A 17,565-nucleotide genomic window follows, 5' to 3' on the forward strand; every position below is an offset into this window, starting at 1 on the left:
TTACTGACAGCAGTACTTATTTATTTTGGTTTGAAGTTCTTGTCAAATTTAAGTTCAAGAACTCAGTATTCATATCTATGAAGCTGTTTGCTCTTTTTTGAAATTGCATGTATGCTGCAGATACACTGAAGTGAAAGAAGTTCCAAAGAAGCTAAAGCCTTTGAATTAAATGCTAGTCTGCATACTATGCTTTGGGATATAAAAAAGCTTTTGCAGATTTTGGTATCTTGTCCTAGGGTTGGTCGTCCTTAGCCCGCACTGGAGGAAATCTGGAGTGGAGGCTCTGTTTGTTTCTTAGCCATCAATAGTATGTCATAAGAAACTCTTCTCAAATTTTGTGTGCAGAAGTAACGTTCTGAGATCTTTGTTTCCATTCTGTAGAAAAATAACTGTACTAATATTTAGGAATCACTGCCTAAAAGTTAAATGTTTTCTTCCTGGACAGCTTCTGTGGAATACGTTGGTCTAGTCTTTGTGTTAAATTATTAGCAATCTTAAGAAAGGAGAATAGATTTTTCTGTTTGTCATCTCTAATTGTTTTGGTTAATGTTTGTTATTACTTTTATTAGATATAATGTTTATTCCTACTTCTAATTGCCTTTCATTGTTCTAAGACTTTGTAATTTAGCCAAAACCTGACAAGCACAGGCACTTGGTAGTGGATTCATTACTGTTGATGCAGTTACATGAAGCTTCAGATACTAGGTTTTGTATATATCAAAGAATGTGTGAGCCCATATTCTAACTATAAAGACATATAAGTAGTAATAGAGGGTTTTGTGGATTTGTTTTTTTATATATGAGGATGAATAAACAGCTAATATGATTTCTAAAATCAACTGTTTAATTCTTGCAGCAACAAGCTTTAGAACTGGCATTGGATCGTGCAGAGGTAGGGAGTAGCTAAGTTACTTGTTTTCACATAATAATATATTGGTCTTCAATATATTGAAATAAGTGCAGCTGTACAGAGGTATCTGACAGAAATACATGGCAAAATTCTGTTTGTGTTTTTAAGGGTTGCCCAGTGAGAATGAAGAGGCAAGTGCCTTCTCATTCATATTCTTTCATGCTGACTACCTGATGTATAGTTACCTATTAATTATGGGATATACATATTTCTGTTGGAAAACTTCTCGTTATTCAAATGCTGAACTAAGCTGCTAATTAAAGTGCTTCAGATACACAGTAGAGATTTGGAAAAACCTTGGTGGAATGTAAGCCACATTGAATGGAGGATGACACCTTTTGTCCTTTTTAGTTCATATATTTCATGTACCTGAATTGTATTTATAATGCACAGCTGTCTGGACAAAGCAGTGTAAGTGCAAGAGACGAGGGGAAAATTAAACTACAAGTTGGTTTTGTTAAGGAATAGTTAGTTGGTTTGTAAATGTTGTCGAGCCAGAAAGCATGAACTGGATTGTATATTGACATGTTAATTTCAGTAGTGCTAAGTACAGTAGTGTTGCTACTAGGGTAGTGTTATTTACTACTGTAATGGCAAAACATGAGTATAAAGTCAAGACTTTATGCGCAACTCATGCCATAGCCATGAAATGTTGCACATCACAACTAAACTGATCTGTGTCCTTGTTGATAACATATACTAGATCATTATCAGTTTTGAAACAGTCATGTACCATAACTTAATTACTTTCTGTACACATAGAACACTGGTAATGATCTGAAGCTGCATGGCAGCAAGCATGAAATTTCTTTGTAATATATGTTGATTTTTTGCTTTACTTTTCTCTCCTAGTATATCATTGAAAGTGCTCGTCAGAGACCTCCAAAAAGAAAATATTTATCCAGTGGAAGGTAGTAAGAGTTTCAGTATTGAGTTTTAAAATAGCATTTCTTTAATTTAATTTTGGTTACATTTTAAGCTTTTTTTTCATTTCAGAAAATCTGTATTTCAAAAACTGTATGATTTATACATAGAAGAGTGTGAAAAAGAGCCTGAGATAAAGGTAAGTGGAAATTGCTGGGTAACTTTTCATCTCTGAACTTGCCCATTTAGACAGCAAATACTTTACTTATTTCACTTAATTCCTTTGTTAAAAAAATAATAAATGAACTATGGTTATTGTTGTAGTTGTCTAGGATTAAGACTACAAGAGAAACAACTATTGTGACTGGGATTGTTTAGCCTGGAGAAGAGGAGGTTCAGGGGTGACCTCATTGCCCTCTACGACTACCTGAGGGGTGGTTGTGCCTGGGAAGGGGTTGGTCTCTTCTCCCAGGCAACCAGCACCAGAACAAGGGGACACAGTCTCAAGCTGCGCCAGGGGAGGTTTAGACTCGAGGTGAGGAGGAAGTTCTTCACCGAGCGAGTCGTTCGTCATTGGAACGGGTTGCCCAGGGAGGTGGTTGAGTCACCATCCCTGGAGGCATTCAAGAGGAGATTGGACGTGACACTTGGTGCCATGGTCTAGTCATGGGGTCTGTGTTGATAGGTTGGACTCGATAATCCTCGAGGTCCTTTCCAACCTCAGTTATACTGTGCTACTGTGACTTTTGTGGACTAAACTGTGTCATTTAATAGTATAATCTTAGTTCCATCTGAAATAAAAACAAGGTGATGGGAGGGCCAGTGACCATGTGGTAACCTTAAATCAATTTTTAAAGGTAATAAAGTAGAATGCTGTAGACGACGGAGATTGGAATCAATACGGCTGACCAATGTGATCGAGTATTGTTCCTTTATTGTTCCAGTGTTGCAGGCCTATGGTGCAGGCCTATGGAGCAAGCCTGTAGTGCAAGTATAGCACAGTAAAGTGTAGAAGAAACAGGAGACAGGAAAGTGCGTAGCAAGGCAACTGCTACAACTTATATAAACTCGGAGAGCCTCGTTGGCATAGCTCCATTGGTTCCCTATGAGTGACCACACATTGCACTACTACAGATTATTGGTCCAACTACTAATGACACAACGAGGTTGTTGATGCAGGTGCATGTCCTGTTGTCCCAAGATAACTGTCCGTGTTTATAGCTACCAGTGTCTTGTTTTAGTTACATGCTGCAGGCACAGCACTGTTTTGCTCCACTGCTAGCTGGCTCTGCATTTATGCTGAACATGGCCTACCACCATGTCAGGCTCTAGGCCTGCACTGCCAGATTGCTCACACTGCTCATCGCTGGCATTGCCACAGAATGCTGGCAGATGATTTTAAAGATTGTGCTCTTGATGTGAAAAGAGAAAATGTAAAAGAATGGTCTAGAATGGAGAGGTGTATCTAACAAGGTTATTAGATTATAGTACTATTAAAATAGTGGAATTGTATAATATGAGTAGTAAGACCTAGACTGGTTTGAGTGACTTGTTCATTCTGACTGAATCCTGTGTCACACAGTTACTGTCAAATTCAGGGCCAGTGTTAATGCCATGTGCATTGCCAGTATCCCTGTTTCAGATTCAATTGCTTAACATTGTTAGAATCTGTGCTTTGTTGTAAGTTAGATTTATTTGTTGGGTGACTGATGTTCAGGAAGGAGTGCCATTTTTCTGTGCATGAGGTCCCAGAGAGTTAGGAGTTTTAGCCTATGTAACCAGGCAGTGTAAGTGGCCTGGTTACTTTGTATCTGAACTCTTGCTATATACTACTTGAGTGTTTACAAAATGTAATTCAGCACCTCAGGCTAATCCTTGATCTTTAAAATCTTTCCAGACAAGACCTGAGTTTAACACCAGGTCTGAGCTAGTATCTCTAATAGCCAACTCAAAGGAAGAAAGACAATTTTTATAGTTGCAATTTTCATGCTTATTGAAATGTGACTTTACCTGCTTATTGTTTGTATGCTTAGAATTACCAAAAATTTTCTCAAGCCTGTGTGATTGTCCTCCTTCCTTTGCTTGTCTTCCATCCCCAACATCTTAACCACTGGAAAAAAAATAAAAATGAAGCAAACAAAAAGCCCCAAATTGTAAATGGCCAACTATTACTGAACAAAACCTAGAAATAAAATTAACTTGGCATTCAGTGATTAATACAATTTAATACAATTTAATTACATTTACAATTGAACTAACCATTTTATATTTTACTCACAAGGTGTTTAAGGAGCAAAGAGCTTCCATAAAATAAATCTCATTGTTATTTCTTGCATACACACATTTCTGAGGAAAGAATGAATTGTTTATTTCAAAATTCTGGGTTATTACTCGTTAGTATAATTTATTCAGTGGTTGTATTTTGGATGGAATAATGCCTGGTTTTAGCTTGTGAAAATAGTAGTTTGGTTAGAAAAGTAAGTAGTATTGTTAAAAACAACTTACAGAAGTAGTATTGATGCTGTCCAAATGGTAGAAGAATGGAATTGCTTTGGGGTGAGTTTATTTGTTGTGTGCATTTGTTTTTTGGGGTTTTTTATTGCTCAGGAAATGTGGCATAGAAAATTGGTCAGTGAGGTGGATTGAAAACTGGCTTGACAGCAGAGTTCAGAGGGTTGTGATGGGTGGCAGAGTCAACTTGGAGGCCTGTGGCCAGTGGCGTTCTACAGGGATCAGTACTGGGCCCAGTTTTGTTAAACACCTTTATTAATGACCTGGCTGAGGGGATTGAGAATACCCTCAGCAATTTCACTGCTGATACAAAACTGAGGGGGGGGGGGGGTGGCTGACACCATGTCAGGCTGTGCTGCTATCCAATGAGATCTGGACAGGCTGGAGAACTGGGTGAAGGCAAACCTCATGAAGTTCAATAAGGACAAGTGCAGGGTCTTGCACCTGGGGAGGAATAACAACAGGCACCAATACAGGTTAGGGGCTGCCCTACTGGAAAGCAGCTCCATTGATACAGACCTTGGAGTCCTGGTGGACAGCAAGTTCCCCATGGGATGCAATGTGGCCTTGTGGCCAAGATGGCCAATGGTATCCTGGGGTGCATCAAGAAGAGTGTGTCCAGCACATCTAGGGGGGTACTTCTGCCTCTCTACTCTGCCCTGGTGATACCGCACCTGGAGTATTGTGTCCAGTTTTGGGCTCCCCAGTTCAAGAAAGACAGGGATCTGCTGGAGAGAGTCCAGCAGAGACCCACAAGTATGATTAGGGGACTTGAGCATCTCCTCTATGAAGAGTGACTGAGAGACCTGGGACTATTTAGTCTTGAGAAGACTGAGAGGGGATCTGATCAACATCTATAAATATCTGAGAGGTGAGTGTCAAGTGAATGAGACCAATCTCTTTTTGCACAGTATGCACAGTAATAAGAAACAAAGGATGCAAACTTGAACACAGAAGATTTGACCTCAACATGTGGAGAAACTTCCTTACAGTGAGGGTGATGAAGCACAGAAACAGACTGCTCAGGGAGGTGTGGAATCTCCTTCTTTGGAGACTTCAAAACCCGCCTAGAGGCATTCATGTGCAGACTGCCCTAGGTGATCCTGCTTTTGGCAGGGGGGGTTGGACTTGATGATCTCTGGAGATCCTTTCCAACCTCTAACATTCTGTGATTCTTTTTATATTCTGAAATAGAACTTCAGTATAAGTAATTTCTTCTTCGCTTCTCATACATAACCTGACAATCTGTTTTGAAATCTACTCTTACAGAATTCTCATACTACTTTCTGTATTAATCCCAATGTGTAACTAAATATAAATCTGTCCACACTGAAGACAAATATGAAAACTTTTCCATATACTTAAGAGAAAAGATAGAGACATTAAAGTTGGAAAAGACCTCTAAGATTGAGTCCAACCACTAAACCACATCCCAAAATGCCCTGTCCACAGTTTTTTTAACACCTCCAGGGATGGTGACTCCACTGCCTCTCTGGGCAGCCTGTGCCAATGGCTATTATCTAATCTAAACCTCCCCTGACATAACTTAAGGCCATCTCCTCTTGTCCAGTCGCTGGTTACTTGGGAGAAGAGGCTGACCCACAGTTCACTACAGTCTCTTTCAGGGAGTTGTAGAGAGCAGTGAGGTCTCCCCTCAGCCTCCTCCAGATTAAACAATCACAGTTCCCTTAGCCACTGCTTATAGGACTCATTCTCTAGACCCTTCACCAGCTTTGTGGCCCTTCTCTAGACCAGCTCAAGGAACTCAATGTCCTTCTTGTAGTGAGGGGTCCAAAATTGACCATAACGTTTGAACTATAGCCTCAGCAGTGCTGAGTACAGGAGCACGATCACTTCCCTACTCCTCCTTGGCTGTTACAGGTAGGGTTGCTGTTTGCCTTCTTGGACACCTTGGCACAGTGTTGGCTCATGTTCAGCTGGCTGTCAACCAGCATCCCCAGGTCGTTTTCTGCAGGGGAGCTTTTCAAGCCACTCTGCCCCAAGCCCATAGAGTTGCATGAGTTTGTTGTGACCCAAGTGCAGGACCTAGCCTATATGAATCTCATGCAACTGACCTTGATCCAACCTGTCCAGCTGTGTTTGGAGAGCTTTCCTACCTTTGAGAAGATCCACACTCTCACCCACTGTGGTGCCATCTGCAAACTTGCTGAGGGAGCACTCAGTCCCATCATCCAGATCCTTGATAAATATACGAAACAAGACTGGCCCCAAAACTGAGCCCTGAGCCTCTACATAGTTGTTAAAATGATTTCTTAGATTATATTGCTATGGGATTTGGGGATTTGTTTTCAGTCCTTTTTTCTTCTTTTGTTCCCCTGTAAGTAATGTTACCACTTTTTCTTCTCAGTATCTCTGGAATTATAAATTTGCTTAATAGTCTACTACTACTTAGTTTGGTGCATGGGGAAATGAGTAGTTTGGCACGCTTAGTATAGAGATGGCTCCAACCAGACCTGGTATTCAGTGATGAAGTCTAGCCTCCAACCAGAAGGTGCAAAATCATCTGATATTTAGAATTTATTGTTTTCAGTTTTAAGGGGTTTTTAAAAATTTTGAATTTGTAGGATGCATATGAAGACTTTGAAACATACTAATTAATTGTTTAAAATCTGTTCTACATGGGAAAGGTTATTCTTAAAATTAAGTAAGGGAATAGTCTCTACAGCTGCTGAATCAGTTTTCAACAAGTGCATACAAGCCAATGCAATTAAGAAAGCTTCCAAATGCTGTAATTCAGTATTTTAATCCTGAAAAGAAATACATGCTTCTGTTAGGAATATTTGAAAGCACTAAATATTTGGTTGTGTTATCAAACCACCTTAAGTGGCTCAGTTGGTAGCACATAAGACCCTTAATAGGAAGGTCGTGAGTTCAAGCCTGCAGTGGGCAGTAGTGTCCTCCCTACTCTGGTCAGGAAGTCTGTGGTGACAGGTTGGACTCGATGATCTTTGAGGTCTCTTCCAATCTTAGTGATACTGATTACTGAATCTAGTTGAGGATGTCCCTGCTTACTGCAGAGGGGGTTGGACTGGATGACCTTTGGAGGTCCCTTCCAACTCAGGCCATTCTATGATTCTAATATGCAGTGTTTAAATGGTGGTACAAATGATGGGTATACAAATGATACAAAATGCACTGCAGATTGTAGCACAGGGTCATTCTTGTAACTATGTTGTCTGCAGATTTGTAATTCAAAGCTTTCTTTTAATTGAAGTGAGTGATTCTTTGAAAAAAGACAAACCCTCTATGTGCATAAGCATGTATAGTAATATGTAGTGTATGTACTCTGCTGAATAGAGCCCAGTTAAATTTAACTGGGCTTGTTTAAGTACATACTTCATTATTCATCTAATATCCTAGAAATTGGTTTTATTTCTACTAATTACTTGATAGTATTATGTTCATGAGCAATGTTTACTTTTAAAGCAGAAGCTGAGGCGAAATGTGAATTTACTGGAGAAGCTCGTTATGCAGGAGACATTGTCATGTCTGGTAGTGAACCTCTATCCGGGAAATGAGGGTTATTCACTTATGCTCAGGGGAAAAAATGGCTCAGGTAATATTTTTGCTCTTTAATTTTTAAAAATACTCTGAATACTCTCTGAATAGTGAGAATGTGGTGTTGCTTATGTTTAACTGTTTCACTTTTAACATCATCCCTTGGCGGGGGTGGGGGCAGAACAACCAAAATAAAACAGCTGCACTTGAAGTAAACATTTACATAAAGCTGTGGGGGGCTCAGAAGGTCTCTTAATGGTGCAGCATAAGTGAGTAGATATGAATCTTTTTAATAGCCTTCCGTTCTGTTTCCCCTTAGCTTCCTGAGTTGCTTCACTGAGTTTCTTGTGTTTCAGATTACTTCCATCAAATTTTCTTTCACTGCTTTCTAACCAAAGGCATCTGTGTTCCATTTTGGTTGTGTCTTCATGCCACTGGTACTGCAATGTGCAACAAAAGCATACAATATCTCATCAGGGAGCAAAAATTCCATCCCATGGAGCTATTAAGGCATGTTGCCTTTTGGCACAGTGAGCAAAACTGGACGTAAAAATACTACGCCAAAAATTTTGCCTTTTTAGATAGGTTTCTACCATTCCTGTATTTTACTGTGGCAAGGTTGTTTAAGATTTCACATTTTTGAAGTTTGGACTTGAAAAGCAATATGTTTTGTTTAAATTCAGATTCTGAGACCATTCGGCTGCCTTACGAGGAAGGAGAGCTGCTCGAATATTTGGATGCAGAGGAACTACCACCTATTTTGGTTGATCTTTTAGAAAAATCTCAGGTTTGAAAGTTTGGTTTTCAGAAAGAACACATTGTTTGTAACCCTATAGACATTGATTATTATTTTTTTTGAATGCTTCACATAGGTGGTTCCAAGACACAAAACACTTGTGTATTTGGAACTGAAATATTTAATGTCCCAAAGAATTTTTTCTTGCTGTATATGAGAAAGAAAAAACTATATATTGGGGAGAAAGGGTTAGAAGAGAGATTGCTATGGCTAAGCTTGCCAAACATCTTCAACTCCATGCTCTAGCAAAATATTCTTTGTTCTTTGTCATTATGAAACACTTGATGTGGGAATTTCTTAAAACTGCATTTCTGGCATATGAAAACACTACACTTGAAGCTTGTGTGTGAGGTATGTCTGGGTATGTAGTAAAGACCACTGGTCTGACAAAATTAGTGCTTAGTTTTATTAATAGTGTCACTGAATTTTAGATGATATATAATAAAGTTTTTAGGCAGCAGAGGCCTTTGCTTACAAGCTGTTTTTTTTGTTTCAACTAGGTTAATATATTTCATTGTGGATGTGTCATAGCAGAAATACGTGACTATAGGCAGTCCGGTAACATGAAATCTCCAACGTACCAAAGCAAGCACATTCTTTTACGTCCCACAATGCAGGTAGGAAGTGATTTAAGTCATTCACAAGTGCCATGGAAGTTCCTAAACTGCATATCAACTGTTACTGAATTTAAGAAGTCTTATTTAGTTGAAAGCTAATTACCATTATGTCTTCTTCCTCAGACTTTAATCTGTGATGTTCATTCTATAACAAGTGACAACCACAAATGGACACAGGTGGGTTAACAATTATTTTAAAACTTTACTGTGATATGGAAATAGACAATAACATTGATTTTAAATGTTTATTTGTTTAACAAAACCTGAAAAGCAAAACACAGGTGCTTCTTTATTAAATTAAACTGTCAGGCTATGAGAAGTTGTGCATGATGTGTCTTCCAGAGAGCTACCAAACGAACTTGTTAAAAACATCTTCCCACAAGACACCATAGCAAACAATAGGATTTGCTAAAAGTTTTGCAGAATCAAACTTTAATTTTTGATAATGCAGAATGGCAGTATTGGAGTTATATTAATTCATTTACCTTACTTCATTCATCCTTGACATACTGTCCTAGAACAGCATTTGGAGTCAAGTGACACAATTGCTCCTTTACCATCATTTTGCTAGTGGTATTGCTCCAGTAAAGAAAATTGTAAATAAGTACAGTTGTACAGTTACAGTAGGCTAAATGCTGAATAGCATGGTGTACTCAGCATGCTCTTGGAGGCCTGTAACTAGTTTGGTCCCTCAGGGGTCAGTTCTGGGACCAGTGCTGTTCAATATATTCATCAATGACCTGAATGAGGGCACAGAAAGCACTGTCAGCAAGTTTTCTGGTGACCCCAAACTGACTGGAGTGGCTGACACACCAGAAGGTTGTGCTGCCATTCAGCAGGACTTGGACAGGTTGCAGGGCTGGGCAGGGAGAAATTTAATGAAGTTCAACAAGGGCAAGTGTAGTCTTGCACCTGGGAAAGAACAAGCCCGATATAAGTTGGGGACGGACCTGCTTGAGAGCAGTGAAGGGGAAAAGGACCTGAGGGTCCTAGTGGATGGGAGGTTGACCATGAGCCAGCAATGTGCTCTTGTGGCCAGGAAGGCCAGTGGTATTGTGGGTTGTATTGGAAGGGGTGTAGTCAGTAGATTCAGAGAGGTTCTTCTCCCTCTCTACTCTGCCCTGGTGAGGCCACATCTGGAATATTGTGTCCAGTTCTGGGCCCCTCAGTTCAAGAATGACAGGGAGCTGCTTGAGAGAGTCCAGTGCAGAGCCACAAAAATTGAGGGAGTGGAACATCTCCCTTACGAGGAGAGACTGAGGGAGCTGGGAGAAGAGGAGACTGAGCGGTGACCTCATTAATGTTTATAAATACGTAAAGGATGAGGGATGAGAGGATGGAGCCAGGCTCTTCTCAGTGATACCCAATGACAGGACCAGGGGCAATGGATGGAAGCTGAGGCATAAGAAGTTCCATGGAAACAGGAGGAAGAATTATTTCACAGTGAGGGTGACAGAATGCTGGAACAGGCTGTCCAGGGGGGTTGTGGAGTCTCCCTCTCTGGAGATACTCAAGACCCACCTGGATGATTCCTGTGTGGCCTGGCATAGGTGATCCTTCTTTGGCAGGGGGGTTGGACTAGATGATTTCTTGATGTCCCTTCCAGCCCCTAACATTCTGTGATTTGTATTTCAGAGCCACAGTCATGCTCAAATCCATTTCAAATTTAATCTAAAATCATGGGTAGATCATCTTTATGGCACTGACAAAAAATGGATTTCATTGCCACTGGTACCATGTTTAAAACAAATCCCACCCAAAGCTTTTGTAACTCATAGTAATTGTTAGTGATGCTTAGCTGTTGAATATTTTATTTTGTTGACTTTTCAAATCCAATTTATTCAGTTTTCTTTAACTTGCACATACATGGAAGGTATATATCAACTTAGAGTAAGAGTCTAGAGATTTTTACATTTATTAATAGCTGTGTATATTGCAGGAGGACAAACTCCTACTTGAGAGCCAACTTATTTTGGCTACAGCAGAGCCTTTGTGTCTTGATCCTTCAATAGCAGTGACCTGCACTACAAACAGACTCCTGTACAACAAGCAGAAGATGAATACTCGCCCCATGAAACGGTAGTTTTCAGTGTGAAGCATATTGAGACTTTCTTGGAAAATTTATGAAGCATTTCAAAAAAAAGCATAAGTAATTCTTTATGTGGAAAACTTTGCTTCTCATGTGTAGTATCTACTTAAATATTAGGAATATGAAGGATTACCAAGAAACTAATTTTTAAGGGCTGGATATCATACCATATATTAATTAGTAGTCGATACATGTCATGCTAGATTTCATATATCAAAAGAATGTGTGTGTATAATTTTCTTAACATGAAGTTATATTCCAGTTTTGACTTTGTCCTTTTTTTTTTCATAATTCAGATGTAAGCTGAGTCAGATGTCAGCTTAGTAATGTAAAATATATCAATGGATACGTTTCCTATTGGTCTCCAACTTACTGAAAGCTAAGAAAATCAAATGAATTATTTATGTGCTTACTCTTTAGAAAATCTAAAAGTAATGTGAAACATACTATATACAAAACATTGAAATTGTTTCAGTTTTGTGCATGGCTGTTGACTTTTTTCCCCACAAAAGCTTGGGATGCTTCACATTTGTTCTACCGTGAGGTGCATTAACTCTGTTCTGTCAGAATTACTGAAATACCGAAAGCTAGATTTGCGTTGAGTGTGGATGAGTAGATGTGTGTATGCCAGTGTACAACCAGTGGTGATGTCTACAAAAACATCACTAATGAAATCAAGCTGTCCTTAGGATTAGAGCTTGGTGATCAACTAATATTCTAGTAGAAAAACGAAGGTGTTAAATGTATGTCCAGGACAGCATTAATGTATCAGTGGGTTTGGCATAACGCAGAGAAATGAGGCCAGTTATTGTCACTTTATAGTTAGATTAGCAGTACACAAATCTTTTGACAGAACTGAAATCTATGGTAATATGCAAGTATCTTCTCAGTTAGTTACCCATTTTGACATGGCATTTCAATTATGCATTTCAGAAATAATGCCATTCTAAGTGCTGAAACACCTGAGCAGAAAGCTGGTATTTTTTACACATATGAAATTGAGAGTTTGAGTACTGTGTCATCCAGAATGGCAATTTTAAATTAGTATTTTGAAACCTGCCTTTTAGTTTTAATATAAGTGCCATTTCCATGCAGAGGAGAATTTAATTGAGATGGGTTTACAAGCTTATCTATTATTTTGCCACAGGTGCTTCAAAAGGTACTCCAGGTCATCTCTGAACAGACAGCAGGAAGTAACTCACTATTCAACTCCACCTCAGCTCAGGCTACTTGACTACTTACAGAAAAGAAAGGAGAGGAAAGGAGCCCAGCAGTATGACCTCAAAATTTCTAAAGCTGGAAATGTAAGTTCAGACTCATAGGTGGCTATACTTCTAATAATTTGAAACTTTTAACACATTAATACTGCTTTTTCATCTTCCAGTGCGTAGACATGTGGAAGCAAAACCCTTGTTACTTGACTGCACCTTCTGAAGTGGATGTAAGTTTTTATCATTAGCGATTGTATTGAATGTTGTATTGTATGAAGAAGTGACTAAAAAGTAGCCAGTATCAAAAACTACCTTGAACAATGGGAGTTACTGACATTTAAAATTACTTTTCTCTACCCCAAAGTATAAGCACAAACTAAACCATGTAGTAATACATTGTAACTATAGCACAATAATTTGGATGAGTTAAGAGTGTAAAGAGGCCTTTAGTATTGTTTATCTGTAGGTTCAGTGTGCACAGGTCTATTTGAAGTTGTATGATAAGATAGGAAATGGGAAAAGAAATGAGGTAAGAAAATTATTGAGAAATTAGTCAATTCTCAGCATGGCAGAAATCCTTCTTTTTTGACATGTTGTTATACTGTGAGACATAATATTTCCAATAGTTTAATTTCTTTATACAGAGAGTTCTAGTTGGGAATTCTGTTGGCAGCATTCACATTCTTGGTTTCTGGCACTGCCAAAACACATGCTGCTAGCATACAGAAGGGACTAAGTAGACTAGACAAGATTGTAGCTTTGATCTTAATAGGGCTGGCAAGAGTATGCATTACACAGGAAATGATGCTGTACGTGCGTACAAGCCCTCTCTTTGCTCTTCAACAGTGTTGTACCTGACCTAATCAGTCGTTAGGGGTTACTAGTATTGTGAATTCACTTAACAGTTTCAAATGGCAGGCAGTGATTTCAGTCTGTAGTCTTAAGATACTTTTCATGCTTTCATTAAGTATTAGCATAGCAAATATGGTGTAGCAGAAAAAAGGTAAAGTTCTAAAGGTTCTCTAATTTACTTGAATGCTTAACGCAAAGAAGGCATATTGTACAAAGTGTCAAGCTATCCTTGACTGTTTCTTGCTCTCACTATTTAAGACTATTATGTTAGCCACTGTTAAGAAGCTGTGCTAAATTGACTTTAACTGACCCCATATGACCATTGTTCGTTCTTGTCTGATATCTCTATTTTCTTTAAGGTGGAAAAATATGCCAAAGTGGAAAAGTCTATCAAGCCTGATGACTCACAACCAACTGTCTGGCCAGCACATGTGAGTAATTTGGCCACACTTCTCTATCTGTAGTTAAAATGCCTCCTATTTCAATGAAATCAATGTGGGAATACTCATCCCTCCCCAGTTTAATCTTCCATGTGTTATATAGACATAGAAAAATTACCACAGATGCATGCTGCACTGTATGAAATTAAAAGTATGTGCTTGGTCTTCTAATTTTCTCAGATTTTCCAGAATTACAAAGAAAAACACCTTCAATCTCCTAAGTAACAGGTGCTGTTCTTCCATAGCTAAGAAAGCATAAACATTTACTGGGAGCAGTACTCTGCTCAGCTAATTGCTTTCTTTACACAGATGCCCAAGCGATCAATGGAAAAGAATTTCTATTAATGTGTTACATTTGGAAAGAGATTAATATTAAATACCTCTTACAAAAAGCTTTTTCTATATTGTCTAAGTTGAACCTTGAGATTAATATTAAATACCTCTTACAAAAACCTTTTTCTGTATTGTCTAAGTTGAACCTTAAGAATGTGATACAAATTGAATGATGTGCTAAGCCATAGTAATTTAATGCAATTAGCCATAAATAAATTCATTAATTCCTCATAGTTTTTTTAAGTAAGATACTGTTGTTACTAGCAGCACTTATTGTGATGTCTTTGTAGTTTCATATTAGCAAAAAGTAATAGAACTTGATCTTCACCTCCAGTGCTTTACTTGGAAAAAATATTTCACATTGTCATAATTTATAAAAGAAGTTGTTTCTCTCCATGTTCACCCAGTCTGCCTTTCCATATCTAACAAGACTGGAGTTTGCAGTCTTTATTTTTTAAGAGAATTTTATTTTCCTTCTCACCCCTTCACTTAACTTTTTCTCAAATCATTGTCATTTTAGATAATTCACCAGTTCTTACAGAGTTTGTCTTACTGTATTGTATAGAACTGGCGTATTTCATTAACTTGTTTAACCTCATTTTCTTTTTCTTCTGTGTTTCCAGGAAATAAAAGATGATTATGTGTTTGAATGTGAAGTTGGTAATCAGCTTCAAAAAACAAAACTGACCATTTTTCAGTCTCTTGGCAATCCCTTGTACTATGGTAAAATTCAGACACTCAAAGGTGATGAGGAAAATGACAACCTAGTAACTCCATCACAGTAAGTTACATCCTGTTTTAAACTGTGCTGCGATCTGGTAGATGGAGGACAAACATTACTTACCTTTTTAAATCATAAAAATACTCTAGAGTTAGAAATGTGATTTAAGGAGTTTTGTTTGAAAAATTGAACCAAATGAAGCCAATTAAAAAAAAAAAATCCCAAAATAATATGTCCAAGCAACCATCCTATATTGAATGTACTTTTATGATATATCTGCGTGCTCTTTAACATTAAAGATACATTGTAAGCAAACAAAAAAAGCAATATAAAACTTACACCCACTCAAATTGTGGAGCAACCTTGAGACACTAATAGCACTCTTTTATTTATTTATTTATTTATTTATTTTTAGTGCTGCTCATTTTGATTGTTGTCAAAATTTGCCTGATGCTCTAAAAATATGTGACTTGATTATATTACATTTATGGTTCTCCAGAGAAACTTAGGCTAAATAAACAGTTAAGCGTGGGTTCCAAAGAAGCTTACATCTTTTAAATTGTTTTGAGCCTTCTGCTGCTGCTGTGGTTCTACAAAGTTTTTTTCCATTCTTGGCCCTTTTATTGTACATAACAGAATCTTTGTATGGAGATACCTGTGCAACAGAATAAACCTTACAAGTGCAAGCAGCAGTGAGCCTGAGCAAACGCTGGTTCTGTTAATGAAAGTTATTTATTACCTAGTATGTAATTCTTATTTTTTAATTAAAATCTTGAATTCTTCTTAATACTCAGGACATTTTATCCCTAGACTGAGATATTTACTGTTTGTTTTCATGCTGTCATGGTTCAATCCCAGCTGGCAACTAAACATCACACAGCTACTTGCTCACTCTGCCCTATGTCACCACGCCCAGGTAGATGGGGGAGAGAATCAGAATGGTAAAAGTGAGAAAACTCATGGGTTGATATAAAGACAGTTTAATAGGTGAAGCAAAAGCCACAAAAAGAAAGCAAAACAAGGAATTCATTCACCACTGCCCACCAGCAGACAGGTTTTCAGCCATCTCCAGGAAAGCAGGGCTCCATCACGCGTAATGTTATGTGGGAAGACAAACACCATTGCTCCAAACATCTCCTGTACCACCTCTTCCTCCTTCTTCCCCCAGATTTTTATTGCTGAGCATGATATAACATGGTATGGAGTATTCCATTGGTCTGTTTTGGGGTCAGCTGTGCTAGCTGTGTCCCTTCACAACTTCTTGTACATCCCCAGCCTGCTTGATGGTGGACTGGTATAAGAAGCAGAAAAGGTCTTGACACTGCAAGCAGCACCACTAAGCAGTAACAAAAAAATCCTGTGTTATAAACACTGTTTTCAGCACAAATGAAAAACAGACCCATACCAGCTACTGGGGAGAAAATTAACTTTATCCCAGGCAAAACCAGCATACATACTTAGTGCTGATCTAATTAGAACAACAATGTTAGCCTGCAGTTAGCTAGTGTGATAAGGCTGGGAATTGAAAGGATTTGTAGATGCTAAGTGCCTGGGGCTTTTTCGATATCACTGCATTACGATTTGAAGTTTATCAAAATTTGGATACTCATCTTTAAACTGTGTCATAAAAAGTGAAAGAGTGCAGAAGATACTTTGGCTGTACTGCTGTAAAACAAAACATTTATTTGTTTATTTAGATAGAGAAAGATCTGTAGTGTTTTATGAAGTAATCCATTTGCACACAACAAAGAAATTCTGATGTAGGAATTCTGGAAATGCATCTAATTTTTCCCTTGTACTTTTTGCAGTAGCAATTCTGTAGCAGTTATTCACTTTTTTATAGCATAAAATGTGGAAGTTTTATCTTCTGCCTTTTGCTTTGTAGGTTATTTACTTGTAAAGGAGTCTGTGGTAGACCATGTGTCTATATTGTACATATAGTTGTGAAGCCAAGTTTGCATTTCAAGTACTGAATAATACCCAGTTCATTAAATGGATATGGTGTCTCCTGTATTTTCAGCACATCTGAAAGAGCAGCAGTGACATTCCTTTAAGTTTTGTGATTATAAAAACTTGTTCTTTTAGTCCAATTCATGACTGAAAATGTGTTACACGTTTTATATTGCAGGTTCCTTATTGGTTCGAAGACTGATGCTGAAAGGTAAATTAATATAGTATGTACATAGCTGTTTGGCTTGATGCCAAATAGTGAATTTTGTTTATTTTAGTCATTCTGGCTGCTAATGTTGTGGTTATGGAAACAGATGCAGAACAAATGAGGAAAATAAGAACCATTAACTGTCAAGAAGTAGGATATAGTGTGTGGTTTATTTAACAAGCAGTGAAGACTGGAGGAAAACAAGTGTGTCAATACAGTTTGTTCTACTGTCTAAATTTCAAGTATGTTACAGTTATTTCATAGAGTCATTAAGGTTGGAAAAGAGTTCTAAGCTCAATGTGTCCAACTATCAAGTCAGCACCACCGTGCCCACTAAACCATGTCCTGAAGCACCTTATCTACACTTGTTTTTTAACACCATCAGGCATAGTGACTCCACCTCCCTGGGCAGCCAATTGCAATGCCTGACCACTTTTTTAGTAAAGAATTTTTTTCTGTTATGCAATCTAAGCCTCTTGTGGTGCAACTTGAGGCCATTTCCTCTCATGGTATTACTAGTTACTTGGGAAAAGAGTCCAACTCC

General features: G+C 38.2%; 1 protein-coding gene across 9 annotated transcripts in view; it reads left to right on the plus strand.

Moving 5' to 3' along the window:
- SUPT20H (SPT20 homolog, SAGA complex component) overlaps positions 1 to 17,565 on the plus strand; it is a 61,651-nt gene that overhangs the window by 28,069 nt on the left and 16,017 nt on the right. For 6 of the 9 annotated variants that reach the window (XM_068142605.1, XM_068142587.1, XM_068142631.1 and 3 more), the window contains exons 3-15: positions 857 to 892; positions 1,763 to 1,821; positions 1,907 to 1,973; positions 7,733 to 7,862; positions 8,488 to 8,591; positions 9,101 to 9,217; positions 9,341 to 9,394; positions 11,157 to 11,296; positions 12,454 to 12,610; positions 12,691 to 12,747; positions 13,729 to 13,800; positions 14,766 to 14,923; positions 16,992 to 17,024. In XM_068142605.1, the coding sequence (XP_067998706.1) occupies positions 857 to 892; positions 1,763 to 1,821; positions 1,907 to 1,973; positions 7,733 to 7,862; positions 8,488 to 8,591; positions 9,101 to 9,217; positions 9,341 to 9,394; positions 11,157 to 11,296; positions 12,454 to 12,610; positions 12,691 to 12,747; positions 13,729 to 13,800; positions 14,766 to 14,923; positions 16,992 to 17,024 (1,184 nt within the window). The remainder of the gene's footprint in view (positions 1 to 856; positions 893 to 1,762; positions 1,822 to 1,906; positions 1,974 to 7,732; positions 7,863 to 8,487; positions 8,592 to 9,100; positions 9,218 to 9,340; positions 9,395 to 11,156; positions 11,297 to 12,453; positions 12,611 to 12,690; positions 12,748 to 13,728; positions 13,801 to 14,765; positions 14,924 to 16,991; positions 17,025 to 17,565) is intronic. The other 3 variants (XM_068142621.1, XM_068142641.1, XM_068142655.1) reach the window with 1 other exon arrangement.

The sequence above is a fragment of the Melanerpes formicivorus genome, unplaced genomic scaffold, assembly GCF_026170545.1.
Source record: "Melanerpes formicivorus ecotype bairdi unplaced genomic scaffold, bMelFor1.0.p_v2 SCAF_1, whole genome shotgun sequence".
Taxonomy (NCBI): domain Eukaryota; kingdom Metazoa; phylum Chordata; class Aves; order Piciformes; family Picidae; genus Melanerpes; species Melanerpes formicivorus.